The 26,089-nt window shown below is 41.3% G+C and overlaps 1 protein-coding gene across 3 annotated transcripts; it reads right to left on the minus strand.

The window, feature by feature from the left end:
* Positions 1-1,655: 1,655 nt before the first annotated feature.
* nipblb (NIPBL cohesin loading factor b) lies at positions 1,656-25,599 on the minus strand. Of its 3 annotated transcripts, none has more exons than XM_057320985.1 (47): positions 25,095-25,599; positions 22,029-22,162; positions 21,240-21,405; positions 20,982-21,082; positions 20,594-20,702; positions 20,033-20,184; positions 17,080-17,225; positions 16,910-16,991; positions 16,094-16,633; positions 14,402-15,985; positions 14,087-14,209; positions 13,630-13,818; positions 13,417-13,488; positions 13,249-13,338; positions 13,018-13,118; positions 12,844-12,930; positions 12,537-12,768; positions 12,174-12,325; positions 11,986-12,066; positions 11,811-11,911; positions 11,606-11,735; positions 11,331-11,413; positions 10,864-10,996; positions 10,643-10,786; positions 10,470-10,556; positions 10,117-10,331; positions 9,749-9,848; positions 9,571-9,669; positions 9,329-9,475; positions 8,846-8,980; positions 8,624-8,722; positions 8,482-8,535; positions 8,074-8,182; positions 7,860-7,996; positions 6,861-7,001; positions 6,682-6,775; positions 6,441-6,595; positions 6,029-6,119; positions 5,772-5,945; positions 5,330-5,520; positions 5,148-5,255; positions 4,862-5,062; positions 4,429-4,575; positions 3,517-3,863; positions 3,254-3,428; positions 2,984-3,160; positions 1,656-2,902 (listed from the first exon to the last, which is right to left on the minus strand). In XM_057320985.1, the coding sequence occupies exons 2-47, from the start codon at positions 22,090-22,092 to the stop codon at positions 2,537-2,539; spliced, it is 8,211 nt and encodes a 2,736-aa protein (XP_057176968.1). In that variant the 5' UTR covers positions 22,093-22,162; positions 25,095-25,599; the 3' UTR covers positions 1,656-2,536. The 3 variants fall into 3 exon arrangements, with proteins under 3 accessions (XP_057176968.1, XP_057176967.1, XP_057176966.1); XM_057320984.1 differs by having other exon boundaries at positions 1,775-2,902; positions 20,033-20,181; positions 20,952-21,082; XM_057320983.1 differs by having other exon boundaries at positions 1,775-2,902; positions 20,952-21,082.
* Between the last annotated feature and the right edge of the window lie 490 nt (positions 25,600-26,089).

Raw genomic sequence — 26,089 nt, forward strand, 5'->3', positions numbered from 1 at the left:
TGCCAAATGGCCATTCAAAGCTTGCCGGAAAAAACCTTGCCGGGAGTTTAGTAAAACTGAAATACTTGGCAACAGTAAAAGGTCCTGGCAGATCGCAAGCCAGATAAATTGGGCACACAGGAAACCCCGCTGCATAGAAAACATTTTCTACTTTTGGACCTTTTTATAAATGTAGTGGAGTAAAAAGTATGATATTTGTCTTTCAAATGTAGTGAAGTTAAAGTACTCAGAAAAAATAATCTTCAAGTAAAGTACAGATACTCAAAAAGTGTACTTAAGTACAGTAACGTTACTCAGGTAAATTTACTTCGTTACTGTCCACCTCTGATATTAAGCATTTTTTCGATTATCGACATGAGTCATTATAAAAGACGATTTGCCGATCAAGTAATTTAATTTTGAAATGCGCTATTTGGCTCTGACGCAGCCAAGGATTTAGCGAGAGCCGTCGGAACACGGCACTCTAGTCTGTTGCCTAGAGTAATGGCCGCCCACCGCCCATGTGATTTGTTGGGAGTCACAAGTCCGGCCAATCAACGCGGGAGGCTGAAGGCACTGGAAGGATTGGATTTACTCGCACTGAAAGCATGTGCTAGTTCGAGATGCTTCAATGATCGCGCATCAGTTGACGAAATTTTAAGTCATGCCAATCAATCACAAATACAAACCATTTTAAAACATGTACTCGCGTGCTCTCAAAAGACGATCTTCAGTCAGTGCATTCAGGCAATGCACGCGCAAACGGGACACAGCCGCCACTCAAACTGCTCGAAACAAGTGTCAGATTGAGTTATTTTCGCAATTTATTACGCATAAATGTTCAGACACACACGTTATAATGCCCGTCTTGGCGCGTATACACGTAAGCACAGTCGGTTGTCTTCAGATCTGTGTAATGAGTGTTTTTCCTTTATGTCTTAACGCGCAGCCGCATCTTTTTTTATTACTGCAGAGAAAGACTTAAATACGCCAGTAATTTTGGTCATACAAATAAGACTAATACATGATTCGAAACTGTTATTGGTCAACTTTTATTTGTGTGTACTCATTATCTACAGAATGTTTTGCTTTTGTAAAACAATGACAATATACAGGCTGTGTATTGTCAGGCTTCAGCCGTCTCTCTCCGTGTGCATCTTTCTGAAAAGTCATTAAAACAGATTTAAAACTCTGCGAATACTCATCACAGAAACGTAAAGCATATGTCTAAAGAAAGCTTGAAGTGTCCACATTTAAGTGATCCAATTAATATTTATATTTTCGGATTATATAAGATGTATGAAAGTAAAGACAGGTGCAGTTTCTCCCGCATCAGCTTATGTTATCACATCCTTGTGCAGAGCGCTCTATTTCACATGATCCGCGCAAGCCCCAAACAATGGCACAACAAAACAGCAATAATCTTCGTTAAATATGTTGATTGAACTATTGTTTGTTTATTTACTTACTGTTTACCATGGTGTTACTATAGTAAACGTGTAGTAAACATGGTTTTTGGGCAAAGTTTTTGTCAGAGCTCTTATTATTCTTAATGTTGAACATATTTTTCATTTTTACACCTGACATATATATATCGGTTCAAAACATCGGTTATCGGTCTACTTGACCTGTAATAATCGATATCGGCCCTGAAAAACGCATATCTGTCGACCTCTAGCCTAGATCAATCAAACGAATTTTAAGATGTATGAATGCTCAACACCTTCGTTTAATGCATTCAGTAAGAAATCAGTAAAATTAATGTTTTTTCTAACAATTCTTCTGATTAGTTCAAATCAAAGTCAAATGCAAACAAGACAAGTAACAAAGAGAAGTACAAAAATTTATTGCAGTATTTGCTCCTCCACACATGCTGGGGGTCCCTTTTCCCGCTGTGGGGTTTAGAGACTCGAACCCTGACCCAGTACATCAAAATCTACATTTACAAAAACCTCCCTTCCATGTAGGCAACAGATACTGCATGCTCTGCTTTCAACCGAATAAATTATGTCCAGGAGACTCCATTTTACAGCACATTAACCAAAAGAATAAAACAAAGCAGAGGAGAGGAGATGTTTAAAAGTTTATTTCCCTGGAAACTGAGCTAAGCTAAAGAAATCCATCGGGTGCTAAGTTAAACTCCAAGGTCACTTTATTAAGAACATCAACAGACTAATTTCCAACATTCACTGTAGGTTTATTTCTTTAAACAGATTTTTTTTGTCAGAGATATAAACATTTTTCGCTTCCGTTTTTTTGTTAAACTATGATACAGTGGAGGAAAAAATTCAAACAACCAAGTTGCTGCACAACAGCGAAGGAGCTCCCAAACGATTCTTTCATTTCCGTTTAACTTAAAAGATGTACAGGATCCACATCTACAATTCAGACCACACTTTTAAAATCGTCTCAATTCGGCCAGCTCCACGTCGGATCTTAAAATCGGTCTGCAATACTCTTTTCTTTCACACTTAGTTTACAAAAAGCTGAATCCTGATAAAGTTTGGCTGCTGAGAGTTTGTCGAGTGTAACAGTTCCAGAGTTATTACAGATTTAATTAGCTGGAAGTTCCTTCCTTGGCTGCGTACAGTGAACGTAAAGTATGCACCATTTTATTGGTCAGTTTGTGCGCGCTTGTCAAGGCAATTTTCTTGTAGATAATGTCGGACTCCTTTATAGTGTCCACCCAAGGCACCTGTTTTCGTCCGTCGCGTTTCTTGGCTTTTGCCCAGGTGCCCGAGTAGGAGCCGGCCATCCAGTGAACGCTGTAGCCTGTGCTCGTCTTCTGAATGACGCGCGCTATCTGTGGCCGGTCCTTATATTTAGGACAGTAGATAGCGATGACGTCCATGGCTTCAACGGTTTTGTTCATGTGACCTGATGCTTCCGCCGAATCTCCACCTTTCCTTGAACGCCGTGATGACTAGAGATAATAAATGGACCGATGTGAGAGATTAACACACGAACGCAAATATAACACTTATAAGATCCGGGTTGTTCTCACCCCTGGGGTCTTTTCATCCGCATCACTGTCGTCGTCGTACGAATCAGCAGCGTGATTCTTGGGACTGGATCCTCCTAGCAGAGCAGTGATGGCTTTAGTTCTTGCGTGGCTGCTGGCTGAAGCTTCTCCCTCTTCTTCTTCTTCGTCTGGGTCCAAGTGCTCCATCAGTACCTTAAACTAAAGAGTAGACCAGAGTTACAATATGATTTCGGCTGGGATCCTCATTTCAAATATCATGGAAACAATTATGGGGTACGTCGCAAATCTTACATCTAAATACTGTCTGACGATCCTCCTCTTGGCGTCGTACGTGAGATCTGCATTGGACAAGTTGTTGGTCAGGTAATCCAGTGTCTGCCGTGGGTTGAAATGCACATTGGCCTTCCGGTTTACAGCCTTGTCGTACACTTTCGCAGATTCCGTAGGCGAGTACTTCTGAATTTTACTGCAAGAAAAAACACAAAAACATCAACAAACCAGATGTGTAGTTATTTCCATTAAAGAGCCCGAATGCATCTGGTTTTCACACTAACCTATCAGAGAAGCCGTAGAGGTTCTTAAGGTGCTGCTTGAGCATCAGAAGAAGCAGGATGCCCTGAGACGCGCTCGCGAAATCCAGCAGGGGATTTGGGTTGTCAGGGAGACGCTGCATCACTTTGTCGACATCCTCGAGGTCCGAATCGAAGTCCGAGTCCACCGGCCCAGCCAGCTTGGGTTTCTTGGGCCGACGGATGACATCATCATCACTACTGTCACTGTCACTAGTGCTTGCCCTGCTGCTCTCATCTTCATCTTCCTCAGAGCCGCATCTTTTCCCTCTCTTCTTTTTCTTCTTCTTCTTCTTCTTCTTTTCTCGTTGTCTTGGCTCTTTCAGCAAAGACTGGAAGAAAAGAGGAGACCGGTTTGTAGAGTCTGAATTAGCCAAAAGTTAGCCAAAACTGAAAATTGTCGCAAACAGTGTTGGGTGTAACTAGTTACTAAGATACTTTTCCCTTGAAAAAGTAAAGTAAGGGATTAATCTTATTTTTTCTGTAATTTAATTAGTTACTTTTGATGTAATTAAACTAAATGCTTTGTGTAATATGTGTGTGAAATAGTGGAATTGACATCAACATTCAAAGTCTAACTTTAAAATCTGTGCTTTAATGTTTAATTCTCACTACACTTTGGTCAGTTAATAAGAGTACTTTATGTAGTTTAATATTATTTATTTGAATGAATTAAAAGAGCCGTTTCATGCCTATCCTTGAAATCAAGGTTGATATAGGATATAGAAAGTAATTAGTAATAAGTAACTAAATACTTTTTGGAGAGAGTAATTTGTACAGTAATCGAATTACAATATTGAATATGTAATTAGTAACTAGTAATTAATTACTTTTTCAGAGTAACTTACCCAACACTGGTCGCAAAATAAGATGTTCGACAGAATGTCAGCATCATACCTCTTTAAAAGTCTGCATCAGGTTGCTGCCGGACACAGACAGTGTGATGTCTACATGATGCATGATAAACAGCGGCTCCTCCTGACTCTGATAAGGGAAGGTGGCCAGATTGTCCGCAACAAACAAAAGCATGTTCACGTCTGACTTCTTCATGAAAACAAAAGAAAACATTATTAGACAACTCCAAAACACAGAAAGAATAAGTGTACACTAGAACGCATAACTATAGGGACACAAGAGATTTTTAGATAAATAAATTAAAAAAAACCTTTTTTATATCGATTATGTTATTAATCATCTTATTACTGTTAATCTGTGACCATTTGTCACATCATATCTTACAACATTCCTAAACCACAATGAAATATTTCACCACCTTTAGTGGCTAAATTGAAGATAAAGACTAAACCAAACAAACAAGCAAGTCACTAACCGAACTGTCGTCAAACAGGTTAAGCAGTGAGATGAGGAAAGCCCTGCGGTGTTGTCTGTTGCCTCGCACCATGGTGTAGAGATGAGAACACAGTGCCCCGCTCGTCTCATCCTGTCGGAAGCCCCTGACCACCGTCTTCTGAGAACCCAAGATGGCTTGTTGTACCTGATAGGACATTTTCAACCCCGCCACAGCCTTCATCTGTTTCAGAGACACGCATCTGTTATTTCACATTCAATTGGGTCGCGTCACACAACACAGACTGCAGCTGTTCAGATCCACTCACGTGAATGAATCCGTTGTATTTCTTATCAATCTCCACGAGCTGTAGATCAGCTTTATTCCTCATTGTGGGTTCGGAATCCGTTCCCATGGCGATAAGATATGGAACACACTGATGGAGAAATAAAACGAAATTAAACACGTTCAGACAAGGGATTTCAGAGATTATGAGTGGCGAGTATGCACCTGTACGGGGTGAACGAGGCCCTGGTTGAGAGTCAGGGCGATGACGTTTAGGGCGAAGTGCCGTACGCTGGACTGCGTGTGGAAGAAACACTCCAACACCTGCTTGAGGTAGAGTTGCATGATGGAACTGCTCATGCCAGACGAGATGTCGCCCATCTCCTTCAGGTCCTCCTGCTTGGCCATTTTCTTCCCTGCAGGGATCGGAGAAATGGAATAAGCAGGTAGAATTTACAATTTTAAACTATTTTTTAGTGCACAATAAATGTCAAGTGATTTGACTGCAGCTCAAAAGAGGATTTTATTTGACTAAGCCCCTATGCGCCCTCTGGTGGACAAACCATTATTAACTAACAACATGCTGCCAAATGGCTAAAATACAAGAACACAGACAGAAACAGTGTTAGATCTACTGCTTCAAAGCTGGACAGAGATAATCACTCACACTCCCTATCGGCCTCTTGCATGCGCGAGTCCTCCTCCTGCAGGTACATCTGCAGGTTTTTCAGCACCTGGATCTTCAGGTTCACAGATGTCTTCCTGTCAGCCATGAGAGTGTTGTAAAGGTTTTTAATATCTGGTGAAAACATCAACTCTGGGTGCTGGATGAACAGGAACCCTGGAAGAGAAAAAGATGACAGTTTTGATCACACTGAAGATGGGAAGAACAAGAACTTGAGCGATGATAGAGCAGATATTTACCTAAACCTATGATGGCCTTAGTCTGCACCTCCTCGTCCTCATTCTTAGTGAAATACAGTAGCAGCTCCATCACTTTGTCTTTTATGACCACCTGAGAGAGGAAGAGAACACATGCCAGACATATAAGAAGGGCAAACTCATGAAAGCAAGCCAAGATTAGATAAAAAGATATTTCCCTAAACAGAAGTGATGGACGTTTAAGTGTTGTTGTTTTTTGCATGTTGATATTTGCATAATGGTCTATAACAATTCCACCTGCTACTACACTTGTGAGTCATTTTATTATATATATATATTGTTTTTTACACTTTTTTTACAACGGAGTAAAATATGACTTGGACATTATCTTGAAAGGTTTCGTAAGATAAAAAAAGATACAGGAATTATAACTTTTGACCATCAAGGAACAAACCTTATTACTGCCTTTAAACTCTTCTTGGTCAAAGTCAAAGTGTCTGCACAGAGCTCCCACAGTAAACAGTGAACGCAACAGCGCTGGTTTATTTGATACCAGAACGCTGCTGTTTGGATCTTCCTGATGCTGTAACTTCAGCTTGTTCAGCGCTCCTTTAATATAAAGAACACTTTCTCAGGATCAGAGAAATAAACATTAATACTGAAGGGTCTCATAATTGTTGTTATAATTTACTCACCATAGTATCGATTAAAACAAGCCCAGACAAACTTAAAGTTATGGGTGACCTTATTGACAACAGCGCCGAGACAACTGACGCAGTGCTGCACAACCTGTGGAAAACATGCAGGTTGAACCATGGGGCTTCTGGTGTACAAACAAGCAGAACATAAACATGGTTCCTTTAGCTCAACTTACCGTCATGCCGTATTTGATGATGAGCTTCATCAGATCTTCTTCGATGGTGGTGAGGAAGGTTTCGCTCGGATGATCCATCAAAGGAACCACAAGCTCCAGGATTTTTGCCACATTGCAGATCACCATGAAATCACTTTGAGTCTGTAGAAATACACAAAGTCATTTTTCTGTGTTGAATCTTTCCTGCCATCACTAACGCAGAGACGACTGTAAGACAGACACTTGTAACCCTGATTTACCCTAAATATACAATTTCAGTATATTTACTTCCCAAACAACGTTTATGCATTACATGATATAATTTTGATCATTTTCAATTATTTACAATTTTTTTGTAATGTGCATAAAAAGTACATGTTTCTTTTAATTTAGATAGCACTGGAGTCTTGTGAAAACATTTCAGTTCAGTGTTTATTTTACTTTAGCGAACATTTATTTCACTTTTTTCTTACACCACATCCAGAACAGACTCTACAAGATTCACAGCCAATCAGAAGAGAGTGTAGGCGGAGCTCTCTCTCTGCAAGCACACTACCTTCCCGCACTTTGAGTACATGATCAAATGAATAAATTAAATCATTTAACATGATTAAAAAAACATTCTTGTTGTTGACTGACACAATCTGTGTGTTAAAATAGAATTGTTTGTTTGAGTTTGAACGTTCTTGTTTTCTGTAATTCAGTTACAGCATCCGAGGTAAATTATCCATTGTTGCTACGCACAAAAGTGATACTTTTTGATTAAAACGATATGCGTAACTTATCAAATGAGATCTTTGTTTGGGCGGAGCTGTCAGTTACCACATCACAGAAAGAAAAAACGTTTTTAAAAATGCACTGTCGAGTATTGCCGTTGTGGCTGCTTAGGACAAGGAGTAATAAATTAAATATGAAAACACAATCTGGCAGTAGCAGTTTATGTACATTCACAAGTTGACGACTAGGTGGCTGCACAACATCATTTATAAACTTATAAACAGACCAGCTTATACTACTTACATTACACTTCGTGGTGAGGTAGGGTTGCATAGTCATGGCGTGTTTCACCATCAGCTGAGGTCGGATTTTGCTGAAAAGATACAGTGTGGTGATACACGCCACCAGGCGATTCGATGCCAGCCCCTTATTGTCACCGTCTGTGGAGCAACAAGAAAAATTCACCATGTGTCCAGAAAGTGTTTAAAAAAACTTCACGTTGAAGAAAAGTCTGTACCAGCGAGAGATTCCTCGTATTTGATGATATGCTCCACCAGACTGTCCACCAGCTGAACACAAGCCTTCCTGGCCGGTTTGTAGGAAGCATCCTCTTCTGTCTTCAGCAGCTGTGACAACAGATCGCATGAAGATTTGGAGTACACATTTATATTTTGAACCACACTATTTACAGTACACAGTGATAATCCTTCTGGGATAATTGAAGCATTCCATAAATCCCACAATTCTGAAATTTACAAATAAGAAGCCATAAAACCACTCCACCATTTAGAGTTCAAACCCACAACCTTTCGGCTGCTAGCATGTCTTTTACACATAATTCCATAACTCTTCTAAAATGTGCCTAAACTACAGAGTAATGGTGCAACCTATAAAAACTGCTCGTGAACATGAAGAAACAACTCACATTCTGCAGCAGCTGCTCGAACCAGTCATAACCCGAATCTCTGCATGCAGCAACCTGAGCAGAAATGATTCAAGTCAGAAGAGCCATAATGTGACTGGAGACCGATGTCATGAGGACATCGTTTCTTTCTGCACATTCTTACCACATCTGTGATGTTGAGAATCTTGCGAGTCATGGCCTCTTTATCGTGATTAGGCGTGGGGGTAAACCACAGCTTCTGAAACGTCTCGTTCACCAATTTCTGTAGAAAACATTACGAATATTACTAAAAAACGGTGTTTTTTGTAGTAATAGTTCAAACGGTAAACAACTACATCCCAAAGTAAATGAGATGCCCAAAAACGGGAACATATAAATCCCAAACCTTGATGCCTTCCTCATCATTGACTCTTCTGATCATCTTGACACACATTTCAGTGATCTTGTTGAAGGTGGGCTGCTCCAGACAGATGTCTCGCAGAATTTTAATAACCCTCTTCCTCACACTGATGCCTGTGTCCTGAAGAACGCATACAAACAGCACACATCAGCCTGCGTCATCCATTTTTCACTGACTAGAAAATGTATAAAAATCTATAACATGTCAACTAAGTTTAACTTCACGTATATTTTTGTGCTCAAAATGAACGAGTAAAGTGAGAGACTAGCTTTCAGAATAAATTGGGTTATTTTTCTTAAGAACAGTGAGAAACTGAAGGGTTGTCACGTAAACATGTTAATTTAGCACGAATGCAGTAACTGATAATGCAATTTAAGTACAGTACATATCAGACTGTTTGTTGAAGCTGTGACCTTTGACCTCAACAACCCCTAAGTTTGTGTATATGTTCAAAGTAGAGGTACAAACCAGGATCCGCTCGATCAACATGTCATAATACTGTTCGGTTAGCTGCGGTCGGCTCAGTACAAACCGGCCCAACAGCTCCACTGCTGCCTCTCTCACACTGGTGGAGTTATCCATCAATCGCCCGTGAACTCCTCGCTGCATGTCCAACTGCACACGGACAACCATTTTAAACCCTGATCCCAACAATCGAAACAAGGAAAAGCGTCAGGTTTATTCCCACTGATTTCGAAAACTGCACTCACCCGGGCCAGAATGCTGGGGTCCACCGCAACGACTTCAGAAAGACATTTCATCGCTTTTGTTCTCACTGCGATGGCACTTTCACCGAGGACTCTCAAGATCTACAGCAGAGAAGTTTGTTATGGTCACTTGTTTTGCGCATTGTGAAAATATATCAACTGAAATGTAATGACCTCTCACCTGTGTGAGATAAATATCAAAGCTCTGTGCAAAGGGCCTCATAGAGGCCAGATATCGCACGATAAGACACGAGTCCTCATAGTCCACAGTATCCGAGTTTCTGCGCATAACAAGCGACAGGTGTGAAAATATCACCAAATGTAACATTTTCTTTAAGCAAACATTCAGAATGAAAACAAACACAAGCTGCTAAAAGGTGTCATTTTTGCACCAATGGTCAAACAGATAGCCCCGCCCCTAAAAGCACGCCATTGGTTGAATGACTTACTTATTAGTTGTGTTTGCAAACTCAGCCAAAATATGAAAAAGGTAAAAGAAGGGACATTGAACAGAGTAGCTTCTGTGATGAAAACCGTTAATGCTTGTACCTCAGTGAGCTAAACTTTGATGGTGCGGTCTTGACAACAGACCGGAGGAACTTCTTGCGCCCTTCGGCTTTCTGCATGATCTCACTAGTAGACTCGATGTCTTTGGCATGATGCTGCCCGTCGGACGAGTCATCGTCTCTTTGAGATTTCATAGCTTTCTCCGTTTCCATGCTGGTGTCCCTGAACCACTGTGCGATGTAGAACTTGCGAGCAAACTGTTGGACAGGAAGGAATCCCAAAAACATCATACATCAATTTCTTGATCATTTCATACTGTTCAATGAGGTCGTGTGACGATCAGTGGGCATGTTTCCGTGAAAAAAAACCCACTACTTTTAAAACTCCTTTCTCACCACAAGAGATGGATCGGTCTCCATGTTCTCCTCCAGGTAACTCAACAGAGCCTTCTGTAGCTGCTGAATCTCATCGCTGCCAGAACTCTGTGAAACACAACCATACGTAACATCAACATCAGCTTCGTTCAGGACCGATAAGGATGACACAGATGGGCGGAGCCTAACGTCACCTCTCCTAGGATGCGGTCGATGGAGCGCTGGTCCATTTTGCTGGTCACTGCATCTTTACGAAGACGTGCGGCCACGGTGCCCAGATAATCCAAAGAAGCCACCCTCAAAGCCATCTCGGTTTGCTTATTACTAAACTGGTGAACCTACGCACAAAAAGAATGTCAACACTTTTGAACTGAACTATAAATATCTGTCTGTGAATATCAAATTAAGAACTTACCAGTAGCCTTCCCAGAAGGCTCAGTAGCAGCTCTGCAGCGGGCCAATCGGGTTTATTCACTGTGGACAGAAGATCCTGAACAAAGTTTACAAACAGCGGCCTGTAGTCATCTTCGCCCTGCTTACTACCGCACCTTTAATAAAAAAAGTGCACATAAGGATTTAGATTTGTGTTTGAAAATGTAAAACACGATTTTTCCCAATTATGAAGTTTGGTTTTAACAGTCAATAGTCTAGAGAAACAGTGAAGAACAAAAATGAAAACCAAAAAACTTTAACTAAATTAACAATTACATTACAAAAATAATTAAGAAATGCAGGTGCAGTGCTGAAATCTCGTGACAGAAAAGAAAAAAGCAGGCAGACAAAGAGAAATGTGTATATTTAAACAAGATAGGATTCCTTTTTCAAAATAAACAATACGGGGCAGGAATATTTTTAGGGGTGATTCCTGTGTAGGGCTCTTACTTTTTGAGAAAAACGGAGAGGAAGTTTTGTGCTGTTCTCATTGCGGTCTCATAGAAGTTTGTGATTAGTACATCCTTATCAAACTGAAAAAAGACAAATCATAATAAAATGAGAAAGTTGTATGTGTATTAGCTAAGAAAAAGTATAACATTTTTATATTTCAACCACAAAACAACTCCACAGCAAACCTATGGAGATTTTCAATTGTGAACAATTACTGTACATCTACAGAGAACACTTACAAGTACGTTATGAAGAACAAAAACAACCCGTACCTTCCTGTCACTTTCATCATCTGAATCTTTCTCATTAGGCAGATGGACCACACACTGAATGAGCTGTAGAACTAGGGCTGTCACCATCTGAATGTACATGGGCTCCCCATCCATATCACTGCTGTTCAGTCTAAACACAAGATATCATAAATACACACGCACAAAAAAACGCCTGTTAAACAGCAGATCGGACCAGTGCAGCTACCTGAAGTTTCTTAAGTTTCTCTTGCTGGTTGGCAGTCGGGCGAGAGAGGTGAAGATCTCTTCTAGGATCAGCTGCCTGTGTTTTTCATATCTAGAGAACACCTGGAAGTCGCACAGCACAGAGGCGTTAGGCACTGTTAGCACAGCGTATCGGAAACAAAGAGCCTTATACTTACAGCCGTCACCAGCTTAATGGCACAAAGCTGCAGCTCGCTCACGTTCTCAACAAAAAAAGGTGTGATGCCCAGCGATGATACCTGCGGGTAGAAATTGAAATACGCTTTACACTACTACTGTATATGCGATCTGATTCTCAATAAAGAAAATCACGTCTGGGGAAGTAGCAGTCAGGTATCTCACTCACCTGAAGGATGGTCGTGTCCGTCATCAACTGAATCTCCAGCAGTTCAGAAATGTTGCTGATAACGTCACATACTTTATTGTAAAGCATGACGGTAACTCTCTGCTTGTGCGTTGAGCACTTCGCTCGCTTGGCTTTCGAGCTGAGCATTCCTCCTGCAGGAGAGCCAGACAAGAATTTAAAATTGACAACATATTTTACATCTACAAGCAATGCAATAAACTATGTGTGACACACATTAGCATCACATATATTTTCTGGACAATTATAGAAAAATGCCAATCACAAAAAATATTTTTTTATGAAGTCGCGTTGAGTAGGATTATGGACCAATGAGATACATCGTCGCTTGCTTGGGACACTGACCTCCATGAGGGTCCACCCTGTAGACGGGGTCGTACTGCGGATACAACGTGTTCTGCAGATGGAACTTTGTGTACTGTAAAATCCTCTCGATAACATCCTCGATGTACACGGCCTTCGGCATCCGCACTGAGTTCATGATGTTAAGAGCCGTCAGACAAGCGTCAGCAGATTTGGTGACTCGTTCCATGATGAGGTCACGCCACAGTCGTTCCTCATCATCCCTGTCGTTGCCCTGAAACCACAAAAACTGTGTCAGTAAGAGTCAACTGCGGGGACCTTCTGCAGGCGAAACCTCAACGATACTCACGTGATTCATGAGGGTGGAGAGCTTTGCACCATCCTGAATGTTTTTCTCTAAAATACTTTGGACCTTCACTAACTTATCAGATGGAATCTGAAAAATAAAAGCAGTTAAGGGTTAAAAGAAAGAAAATATAAAGACCGTTCCATCCATTCCAGCAGAGAGAAGATGCCATCCCACCTTATGCATGATGCCCATGGCCTTTATTTTGGCAGATTCGCTACTTAATTCTGAGAGCTGGTGTTTTCCGAGCAGTAACTCCTGAGGGATCTCATCATCATCTGCAGATGTAGAAGAGCAAAGATCTGGTTCATTAAGCTGGCAGGTTTGGCTGTGGGTTAAGACACCCTCACACAGCAATCTTAAATGTCAATGTGATAAAGCAATGCTTGCTACACTTTCTGCATGTACCTAATGATGTCAAGTCAACATCTTCAAGGTTTTCAAGAATATTGTCAACACTGGTGGAAAACCTCTTGAATGTGGATGAGTCCATCATTTCTGTTGAGAGGAAATGAAAGTTAATAAAGTTTGTTATACGTTATAATGTGTTATGCTTATTAGAAACATCAAACGTACCGTCCTGAGTCAGTTTGGGCTCGTAGTTTTTTCTCTTTTTCAGTTTTTCCTTTTTCTTCAACTTCCTGGCAACTAAATTTGAAGTTTAGATGTCAACAGTCAGGGTTATGCCATTTTCACATTTCATACGTTTTGAATGAGGAAACATCTACCAACATTAATTGACAAAGCACCTGTCATCATTAGTGCTATCTAACATGATGGGTCACTTACGGTCACTTAAGCTGGGTGGGGGCGTGTCCTCGTCAGAGTCCTCTGGGCTCCGGTCTCTGTGTCGATTGCCTGAGCTTCTCCGACTGTCGTGGAGACCTCCGCTCCGCTTGTGATCTCCAGAACCCCTTCGGTCCTTTTCTTCATTCTCCCACGTTCTGTCCCTGTCTCTTTTTGAACGCTTTGGGGTGACTGAAATTCAGAGGAAGACCGAAAAATTCAATGAACATTTGCTCAAAAAATCCAGTATACCTGGACATAGGATACCATGCCAGGATTCATCGCCTACATAACTCAATTTATTAATAGACTAACAGGCATCAGGAACAGGGGTTGGATGTTGGTTTTAATTTTTCAGTACTAATGTTGACAAAGAACTGTAACCTACATAACAAGCAGTAATAAAACTTGTGAAAAGAGTGTGAAAAGGACCTTCAAACATTATTCATGATAAACTTACACTCTTCAGAACCGCTGTCTTCATTTGAGCTGACCTCCGCATACTTAGGCTTGTCGTTGTTGGCGCTGCGTCTGCGTTTATTCACCTTTACTCTTTCACACAATGGCAAACTGGAGTCCATTTCTGCTGGGACATAAAAAGGAAAGTCATTCAACAATGAACCACCAAAGCCCCTAACAAGAGGTTTACTCGGCTTCCATGCAAATTTTTTAACCCAAATTAGACAGTACATAATAAACTACACAACAATTTCAACACCCTCCAGCTGTCAAATACCAAACCATATTTCGAACAAGATTCAAAACAATGACTCACCTGAGAATGATTTACTGTAAGCCTTGCTCTTGTTTGCTCTGCGTGAATTAGTGATAATCCTCTGGACCTCATCGATGGAAAGTTTCTTTAGAACTACAACAGGTTTAGCGCCCCTATTTAGGTCTTCTACTAGGTTCAGTTTCTCCAGTTTCACACGTGGCTCTGGAAAACACTCTATGGACCGCTGCACATCCGACATCACTTTCCCATCTTTGTCTCGTTTCAATTTAGGAATGACAAAGTTCTTTAATGCACTTGATTTGCCTCCCAGCAGGTAGTTGGGAAATTCCACCATTTTGGTTTCTGAGGACGGTGGTTTGTGTCCGTCCATCCGGTTCTTGATGTCGCCGCCACGCTTCTCGTCTTTGTTGTTGGGAGTTTTGAGAACTGGCTTCTCAGATTTTATTTTGGATTCTGCTCCTCTGCGGGGTTCCTGCTTCACTCGAGGACTGTCGGGTCGCGAGCGCTGCTCAGGAGACCGTTTGTCCCTGTGCTCTGTTGATTCTATGTTTTTGTGTTTCCTTTCTCGATCCTTGTCCCTGTCTCGTTCTTTGTCCCGATTCCTCTCTCGGTCTTTGTCTCTTTCCCTCTCTCGTTCCTTGTCCCGATCCTTCACCCGTTCCTTGTCCCGATCTTTCACTCGTTCCTTGTCCCGATCTTTCACTCGTTCCTTGTCCCGATCCATCACCCGTTCCTTGTCCCGATCCATCACCCGTTCCTTGTCACGATCTTTCACCCGTTCCTTGTCCCGATCCATCACCCGTTCCCTGTCCCGATCCTTCACCCGTTCCTTATCCCGATCCATCTCCTGTTCCTTCACCTGTTCCTTGTCCCGATCCATCTCCCGTTCCTTCTCCCGATCCATCTCCCGTTCCTTCTCCTGCTCTTTGTCCCGATCCCTCTCCCGTTCCTTCTCTCGACTGTGCTCCACCCGGCTGGATGATTTAGACGTGTCTGGTCTGCGAATTTTAGAGCCTTCATTGTCCCTGTCCCGATCTCTGTGCCGCTCCTCTTTACTCTCTTGAGTCGCCTCCAATCGCCCATCGTGTTTGCGTGAGCTTTCGTGACTTCTTCCCTCAGTTCTTACTTTGTCAGGCTTCCCGTCATGTCTGTGCTTGGAAAGATCCAATCTCTTTTCCGAACTTGTTTTGTTGGAGATCTCCCTGCGGTTGTCGTGCTTGTGTTTGGGAGTCTCCGGCCGCCCTTCTGACGTGGTTTTCTGTGGTGTTTTGATGACCTCGGGTCGGCCATCTACCGGCCGCTGCACCTCTCCATCTGTCTTGGATTTGAGCCGCAAGACCCCGGTGGATTCCGAGCCGTCCTCCGGCAGACGTTGAGCCTCTGTTGCAGGAACGGGACAGGAGTCTAGCGGCCCTTCCACCCTGCCGGCTTGCTGCAGGTCGATACTGACCATCAGGGCAGGCCGGCTGGCTCCATTGCTAGCAGCACAAGCCTCTTGAGGTACCAGTTTGTTTCCAGCATTACAACCACCTCCCACCCCAGGTGTGCCTGAAGCGCCTGCGGTGCCCCCAGCCCCTGGTTCCTGAGGGTATGAGTCTTGTTTTCTCTTCTTCAGAGGTTTGTCTGTAGAGTTAGAAAACCACAGGTTAGAAGTATTCAGATTTGGTTTTCCTGAAATCTTCAATAATACACCATCCATATAAATAGCAAACATAAATGAAAACAACACACCTTTATCTTGAACTTCTTTGGAACACCGTTCTCGTTCGATAGCGGATTCCCTCTCGATCCTTTCTATCTCTGCCAGAGCATCCAACTCTGCCTCGTCGTAGGGGGTTCCACTACCTACCCCGGGTTGCTTGGCTGCAAGTGCCCCCGTGTTTTGTAGTACAGGAACCTGCTGGTAGCCCGACTGCTCCGCCGGGAGACACTGGCCCACAGCCAGCCGCTCCTGCGAGTTCCGCTGGAACGGTACGTTACCGCACGACAGCTCGTTTTCGGCATCCGAGCTGTGCTCTACGGCTGTCAACGGCACTGCTGTCTGCTCCGTTTCGGCAGACTTCACACGAGACAACTTTATCGTAAGCTTGGTTGAGTCTTTTGTGGGGGAGCTGACAATATCATACATGGCACCTTTACCTCCCTCCTCTTTTATGAGTTTTTTTTGCTTCTTTTTACGTTCGGGGGAGTCCAAGAGGAGGTCGGGAGCAGCATCTCTTGGGGAGGTGTAGGGTGGAGGAGACTGAAGAATCAGGGGCGGCCGAGAACCGACTGAAATTTAACACAAAAATTACACTTTGCATAATACAGCATTGTGTGACATTATGACATTACAAGCATGTTTCCTATATATTTGTTGTTTAAACTGATACAAAGTATTTAGAAACTAAAAATGCATGAATGTCTGGATTGTATTATGTCCAACATAATGCCACTTGGATTCAGATAATTTTGCATGAATTGGAATAACATTCAGACATTTTTTTATTTATGATTTTAAAGTCCATAATAACTCTTTAAGGGCAGTGTTCAAAAACTGCAAACCACCTTTCGGAGTTCCTTCACTTCCAGCAGGAGAGCAGACAGAACGAATAGGAAAGGATGTGTTTCTCAAAGCTGGGTCACTCTCCTTTGAACACAGATAACAAGATCAAGACCCAATCAATTGAAAGCAGCTATTTTGCAAAAAATGTATGTCAGCTTTGTCAAGCACCCACATCATTTCCAAGCCTCTGGACGATGATGTACTCATCAGTGGAGCAATGCCTTGAGTTATGATTGGAGGTACCGGACACTTGCGCAGAGACCTTGTTGTCATGAATGTTTCTCATTCCACTAGGAACTACAGGACTGGATACAGACACTGCAACAAAAAGCAACATACACTCATCACTTGATCTTGTGTGAACAGAAACATGCCTTTCTATGCAAAATAAACAAATATCAGCATGTATTTGAATATAATCTGAATTCCCGTCTCAAATAGAGCAGTCTTTAAGTGATATCATTCAGACAAGTCAAGTGAAATATTCACTTTGAGATTATTAAAGACACTCTTTCTTGAGCCTTAAGGGTTTTGTAATGACATTAAAAACGAAGACAATCCTCCAGAGTAGAGGTGGGCGGAATGGCCAAAAATCTATTTCACGGAATGAGAAATTTTATTTCACGGTAACGATATATTTCATGAAACAATCTCCCATTATAATTCTATATTTTATACCTCATTTTTCTTAGATTGATTTAACTAATTTATTTATTACAGTTCATTTAAATGCTCACCATAGTTAAAATGTAGGCAAGTTATGAAAATGTACTAAAGATATCAAATTAAGTTCTGATAATCAGTTGTATTATTTATTCATATTTATCTTCTGGCTATATCACATGTATACAGTAGGATGACAGACAACATATACAGGTGCTGGTCATATAATTAGAATATCATCAAAAAGTTGATTTATTTCACTAATTCCATTCAAAAAGTGAAACTTGTATATTATATTCATTACACACAGACTGATATATTTCAAATGTTTATTTCTTTTAATTTGATGATTATAATTGACAACTAATGAAAATCCCAAATTCAGTATCTCAGAAAATTAGAATATTACTTAAGACCAATACAAAGAAAGGAATTTTAGAAATCTTGGCCAACTGAAAAGTATGAACATGAAAAGTATGAGCATTTAAAGCACTCAATACTTAGTTGGGGATCCTTTTGCTTGAATTACTACAGCAATGCGGCGTGGCATGGAGTCGATCAGTCTGTGGCACTGCTCAGGTGTTATGAGAGGCCAGGTTGCTCTGATAGTGGCCTTCAGCTCTTCTGCATTGTTGGGTCTGGCATATCACATCTTCCTCTTCACGATACCCCATAGATTTTCTATGGGGTTAAGGTCAGGCGAGTTTGCTGGCCAATTAAGAACAGGGATACCATGGTCCTTAAACCAGGTACTGGTAGCTTTGGCCCTGTGTGCAGGTGCCAAGTCCTGTTGGAAAATGAAATCTGCATCTCCATAAAGTTGGTCAGCAGCAGGAAGCATGAAGTGCTCTAAAACTTCCTGGTATACGGCTGCGTTGACCTTGGACCTCAGAAAACACAGTGGACCAACACCAGCAGATGACATGGCACCCAAACCATCACTGACTGTGGAACCTTTACACTGGACCTCAAGCAACGTGGATTCTGTGCCTCTCCTCTCTTCCTCCAGACTCTGGGACCCTGATTTCCAAAGGAAATGCAAAATTTACTTTCATCAGAGAACATAACTTTGGACCACTCAGCAGCAGTCCAGTCCTTTTTGTCTTTAGCCCAGGCGAGACGCTTCTGATGCTTCCTGCTGCTGACCAACTTTATGGAGATGCAGATTTCATTTTCCAACAGGACTTGGCACCTGCACACAGGGCCAAAGCTACCAGTACCTGGTTTAAGGACCATGGTATCCCTGTTCTTAATTGGCCAGCAAACTCGCCTGACCTTAACCCCATAGAAAATCTATGGGGTATTGTGAAGAGGAAGATGCGATATGCCAGACCCAACAATGCAGAAGAGCTGAAGGCCACTATCAGAGCAACCTGGCCTCTCATAACACCTGAGCAGCGCCACAGACTGATCCACTCCATGCCACGCCGCATTGCTGCAGTAATTCAGGCAAAAGGAGCCCCAACTAAGTATTGAGTGCTGTACATGCTCATACTTTTCATGTTCATACTTTTCTGTTGGCCAAGAGTTCTAAAAATCCTTTCTTTGTATTGATCTTAAGTAATATTCTAATTTTCTGAAATACTGAATTTGGGATTTTCATTAGTTGTCAGTTATAATCATCAAATTAAAAGAAATAAACATTTGAAATACTGTATATCAGTCTGTGTGTAATGAACGAATATAATATACAAGTTCCACTTTTTGAATGGAATTAGTGAAATAAATCAACTTTTTGATGATAATCTAATTATATGACCAGCACCTGTATAACAATAAAGTATGAATATGCACAAACAATGAGAGTACAGTATATGACTAGTGTTATAAACTGGTGTTCATGGGGTCTGTACTGTAGGTCTTTATCGCTCTTCACTCTCTATTAGATGAGCAATTTTAGTGTTGCGACTCTCTGTCTTTAGGTTTGTTTATTCTCGGGCTTGTTTTTGCACTGCAAGTCTCTGGTGACTCCTCACGCGTCTCCCAAAACTGGAAGTAGAAGCGCGTAACATCAAAGCGCTCGCGAGCATCATCGCGCATTTCAACGCAAGTTTCACCTTGGCTCGCCTGAAGTTAAACTTTATAAAACTACTAACAGCTTTTCAAAACAACCTGACTTCTGAAATACGTGTTGAGAATGAGCTTTTTTTAATGCTGGTGCAGATCCCTGCACAAGCACTGCGGGTGAGAGAAGCGCCGGACTGGAGCGGATCACTAAACCACAGACTGAAAGAAGGTCAAAAGAATGTTTGTTACGGGTGGATTAATTCATTCGTTTTTTTCAGAATAGCGCCCAATTTGCAGAGCGCCGAGTTAACCACGCCTACTTATTTACATTCCGCGGAATAGAAAAATCTCTTACGGTTGACATTTTATTCCGCGGTAACGGAATATTCCGTCATTCCGCCCAGCCCTACTCCTGAGGTTTCACACTCTTATCAGAGAGGAGAACGTGGACTCACCTTGCTGGATCTGTTGGTGTTGAGAGTAGCTGGGTGGGTGGTTATACTGAATGTAGCCTGTGGGGCTCTGTGGGGCGTACGGGCTGGGCACTGGACTGTTCTGCTGGGGCATGTACCTGGTACCAGAACCCGTCTGAGATTGAACAAATCTGCTGACAAGGAAGAGTAAATGTAAATGAGAAAACACTCTCTTGCTATGTTTTGTTATCGATTACGATTCATATAGTGCAGGGCTCCAGACTGCGACCAAATGGTAGAAGGAAAAATTACTTTATCATTTTTTTCTTCTGTTGAACACAAAAGACGACATTTTGAAGAATGCAGGACAGCAAACCATTCTGGGGCACTTTTGACTCCCACTGTATTTTTTCCTACTATGGTTGTCAATGGGGGGCAAAATCTGTCTGGTTATAAGCATTCTTCCAAATATCTTTCTCTGTGTTCATCATAACAAAGGAATTTATACAGATTTGGAACAACTTGAATGTGAGTAAATGATGATTGAATTTTCATTTTTTTGTGAATTATCCCTTTAATAAACCCATAAAGCTGAAGCAATACCTGGGAGGGCTCGGACTTATAGTGGTTTGCTGGTAGTTTGATGCCGGGCTTCCGTGCATTGAATTTTGAGGCATCTTGTAGGATGGTATCATTGGCTGTTGCATTAAACCTACAGCAGAATAAAATCAGAAATCAACGCGTTGTTTGCAAATTATACACTTAAAAATGGTCTTTATATGACAAATGAAAGATTGGACATGCTGCTTGAGTACTACTTAAGATTGCAAATAGTCTAAATATCTAAAAAAGATTACTTATTTATCACTAATCGTCAATAATATAGACTAAAGTTGCATTAATAATCTAGTAAAAAGAGGAGCATGGCTGGACTAAATATTCCCCTGTTGTTTCTTCTTACCGCCCTGAACCCCATATCGGGTGGGCGTACTTTTCTCCCTGAAGATATTGGGGTTCCTGGACAGCACCGTCTGTAGCAGTAGAGGCACATCTCCTTCCGGGTCATCGCTGCCCAAGTTGTCCTTTAACTCTCTGGAAACAGCGAAAAATGAACATTTATCATATGACATAACACATGCTATTAAACCGCATTTGTAAATCTTTGTTTACATACTACGCAAGTGCTTTCCTCCTAAATAAATCTTATTCTTCAGCAGGTGAGGATAAACATATTGAAAGAGATACCCACATGTGTTCGGTGGACACCTGATTGAGGCTGTGAGCCAGCTGAGACACGAGAGCATCGTCGCGGTGGGACAGCAGACAGTTGACCTCCTCTGCGATCCTCCCATTATACAGCAGGCTCTTAGTGGTGGTGGCAGGGAGAGGAGAAGGGAGGGGCAGCTGATTTAACACTGACAAATAAACAAAAAACAGGAGTTATTTCTCATCCCATCAAGACAGCGGACGCAAAACATATACCTGAATTTATTTTGGACTGCCCGTTTCGATTGAGCCGCAAGGAAAATTAATGCCACACAAATCAAATCCTTGTTCTATTAACTTCAAAAGTGTGAACGGATGTTAAATCAGCATAGCCGCAACAGGCAATGAAAACAGAGCATACATCAGTAAACTGTCTCAAGGCAACTTTCAAAAGTGCATACCACATTTTTTCACTTTTTGATTTACAACAAACGTATTAAACTAGTAACAACCTGCTTAAAATTAAATACCTTTACATGACATTGAAACATAACCGCTTGATAATGTTGACACACATAAAACATAACCCCTTGATAATGTTGACACAAATGACCAGCAAAAAAACTATTTTCTTATTCTTGGTACCTGGCCAAATTCTAAACACCTTCAGTTGAATTGTTGAAAGTTGAACAGCAATAGAACCAAAACAAATGCATGTGTACACAAGAGATATGTGCTGAAATAAAACCGTTCATCAATCTTTCTGTTACACGTGATTTTTGTAAACACAAATTTGTTGGGCGAGTGCAACCGGTTGCGTGACTTTACTTACGGTCGGTGAGGCTTGCGATCCCAGCGAGAGTGGTGATAGGAACATGAGGCATATCCCCATTCATGCTGAAGAAGGGCAGGGAGCTCGCGCTGATGCACAGGTCACTGCTCACTTATCCACCTTTACATCTTTTGCTGCACAAACAAGAGGACATCATCAGGGTCAGACATTATTGAGACAACATTGTATTTTTTCTTTTTTTTAATAAATATTTCCAATTTCACATCCTAAATAGCTAAACACTCCCAGAATTAAATATTCCAGTCAATGCTTGAAATGCTCCACAAGTCTGAAATGTGCAAATCATTTTTAGTGAATCATAAAAAATATTAAACTCAAGTTTTTCAAGTCATGTTATAGTGTCAACTGCACTGTTTTATACATTGAACAAAAGACAAACCAAGCATGGCCAAAAACTACAAGCACATCTGCTCATCAAACGGCCTTTATTTTGTCATTGCCCCTCCCCCTTTGCTACTATAACAGCCTGCAGTCCTTTAGAAAGGTTTCCCATCAGGGATCTGAACACTGCTGTGGGAGACACAGCTTTACAGCAGGGTCTTTCCCAGACCGTAGCAACATGTTTAAAAGAAACTCAAGTTTGGCATCAGCTTCCATAAGCCGAACGCTACCTCATGCCCTTTCTGACCCAGCCAGGTCAGTTCAATCCAAAAATGATGTGGATACCCAGGATTATAATGCTATAAATACAGGAGTAAGTTTTGCAGAGCAATCCGCCAACTCTACAGGTGACCCTTGCAAGTGTGTTCTCTCTTATCTTCTATATCCAAGTTACACATTTGATAAATGATATACAAAAACATTCACATCAGCAAATCAGTATGGACACACTTTTGTACACAAATACACACGTAAAAAGCCAAATGCATAAATGTAAATGTAAAAAGGATACACATACAACACGTACATAGGTAGGTATTCACCGCATTACAGACTAATAAGGGTGCATCTATTGACACTCAGATTCTGACCCTTTATAGACAACACAGACAGAATGCTTTCAACATCCAGCACCAGCTGATTTAATAAAACGCCATAGCATTATAAACAAACATCTATCAATCTTTTCATGAATGTGATCAATATTCATTTCAATCCTTTCTTACAGAATCAAACGTTATGAACCCTGAATGTGGCGTAAACACACAACTTTTACTTTCTATTTTCAGCGTGTTTTAGTGCTAAAGCTAACTCAGCCTAGGCAGCATCTCATTCATTTATTCGCGTTTCCACTCGTTCGAACACGATTTTGCTGTTGGAAATACATTGTTTATTAGACCCAATTTGTGCTTTCGTTCACTAAAGCAATCAAATTTTGTTTTAACATGGATTTCTTATGTGCTTTTCAATACATGTCGAGGCAACACGATTTTAGCGTTGAATGTTTACTCCGGTTGTTTCGAAAAACATTTACCAAACAAGGTTTGATAACGTCGGGTAAAGAATATTTAGTTGTTCACGTTTTTAAAAAATCATTTGTTTATTTCCTAGATATGGTTTATAATAACAAACAACGCCAAACAGAATCTCAGGCAGCTAACAGTCATGCTAACTCTGAGGACGGAGATATTAGCTCGAGTTAGTTTGCTCTTTATAACTTTCGTTTTATAAATGTCTTTTTTTGTTAAAGATAAAGCTTTATTCCTCATTTATATAGCATTACTGGCTCCGAGTGTTTTCTGTATTGTCAATGACATTCTTGTTCTCTCACTAGCATTTGTATAAGCGGTGATAGAATGCAAGCTTAATTTATCCCAACGTTCCTTAAGGAATAATTATATTATTTTGAAGTCATAGATAAATAGCAATAAACAAACTACCCGGTTAGTTCACACACAAACGCATGTGATAATCTCCTTAAACGTGCAGACGTTCAGCTCCAGCTGCAGGTACAGCACTTTAAATCTTAATAATTCATTCTCATTCATTTCACATGGCCTAGAAACACCAGCTAGTGATGAATATACAATAATTCTGTCTATAAACGGTAAGACTGGAAGACATTATAGATAATAAAAGATTGTCTCTAATTACTTAAAGACAGGTATTTTACATAACACAGATGTGGTTAGTCTTAATGGTATTGTTACTCTGACAGATGCTCAATAACGTTTCTCTAAAGTTAAACTACGGTTTACTCCAATTATTCTATTATAATATTTCATGAATACATTTTCGAATAAATAGGTTTTGCTCCGGGACAAAAGTATTGTTTACAATAAGTTCCTTAAGGGGGGAATATTGTTTGTTTTGACAGATCAATATCCTCTATTGTGAGCATTGTCTATGCTGATGGTTAAGGAGGTTTGGTCTACAATGGTAGTATTATTGACTCTAAAATATGTTCAATAAAGTTTGCACTAAGAGTACTGTATACTCTGATAATTGGTATGCAAGATTTATTTATGCAGAGGAGTATTGTGTATTCTCCTATAAATGTTTATTAAGATCTAAATAACGTGGTGTTGTTTATTACTGATCTGAAGCTGCAGTTAAGTCTCAGGTATTACTTCAGTAAGACAGTATTGTTTACTCTGATGGATGGTGAATAAGGATTTACTCTTTACTTTAAAAGTATTGTCTGCTCCGATACAGGGAATGTCAGGTTTGCACTATGAGGACAGTCTTTGCTCGGATAGATGGTGAATTAAGTATTGCTCCAAGTGGACAGAATTGTTTACTCTGGTAGAGAGTGAACAAGGTTTGCTCTAAGGAGGGAGTATTGTTTACTCGGATCTGAAGCTGCAGGCCTGTATCACTCTATCGCTGGTGTTTGGGTTCAGCTGCACCCCTGCATATCCGAACGACCACCCGAACCAGTTCGGTCCGTTTATTTTGTTCGTTTGGCCTTTGCTCACCCAGCATCCGAACCGCGGATTCGCCTGTGGGCCTTCACGGCGGATCGGCACCGAGCTAACGCATGCTAACACCGGACGACCATTCAATAACACCGATAACCTTTCGGAAAGTCCGAAGCACATCACCCGAAACCGGGCCACCTCGCGCTCCAGGTCGTAACCAGTGAAACGGCTCCAGTGCGTTTACCTGAGGCTTTGCTGTTGAAGGGTGAAGGTGGAGGGGTTCGGGCTCGGTGTGTCCCTCTCACAACAATAATCCGGGTCGCACCGCTTCCTCTCACTGCAAACATGAAGACTGACGGGCGGTACTCATTCCTCTCACCGGCGCTCGCGGAAGATCGCGCTTTAGTCCGGACGACGGTAGAATGGATTTGGTGCCGAAAAGCTGCTGGGCGCTCATAAAAGAATCCACACAGACTCTCTCGCAGAACAAAATGCCGACCGGAAGCACTGCTGCAGGAATGACTCCCTCCACCGGCGCCGAACCAACCAGCAGCGACCCGCCGACTTCCGCCGCCTGCTCTCCTCCCCTTCCCTCCTTCTCCCATCCTCCGCTTCCCATCTCTGGTGTACCCTTTCATCACATCTGCTCTCCTCCAACCATCAGCTCAACCATTCTTACCGTTGCCTCCTTTACGTCTCTTCTCTTCTTAACTCTCACCTTTCTCTCCTCCCCTCCACCTCTCACGCGTTTCCTTTCTGATATTTCAAGTTTCAAGTGTTTCGAGGATTTTATTGACGAGGCAAATTGGCATACTATACAAACAAACATACTATAGAAAACAATGACATAAATTAATATTTAGAAAAAGGAAATATATAGGGTAATATAATATGAAACGCAAATAATTGTATAATCTTGTATAAGATAATTTTATAGATGAGTTTTTTATTTTATTTTTTGTTGCTTATGGTAGCGCATACACGCATCTGATAAAAACAGCGCCCCCTTACGTTACTTCTGTAACAACACATCTGTACGAATATTATTGTGTAAACTACCACACACGTCACATAAGCTACATTTCTGCTTGTTGTAAAACCGACACGTTTATTTACTTGTTTTCAGTGTTGGGCGTAACTAGTTACTAAGTAATTAGTTACTGTAATTTAATTACTTTTCCCTTGAAAAGTAAAGTAAGGGATTACTCTAATCTTTCCTGTAATTTAATTACAGTTACT

The sequence above is a fragment of the Triplophysa rosa genome, linkage group LG22 (assembly GCF_024868665.1).
Source record: "Triplophysa rosa linkage group LG22, Trosa_1v2, whole genome shotgun sequence".
Lineage (NCBI taxonomy): Eukaryota > Metazoa > Chordata > Actinopteri > Cypriniformes > Nemacheilidae > Triplophysa > Triplophysa rosa.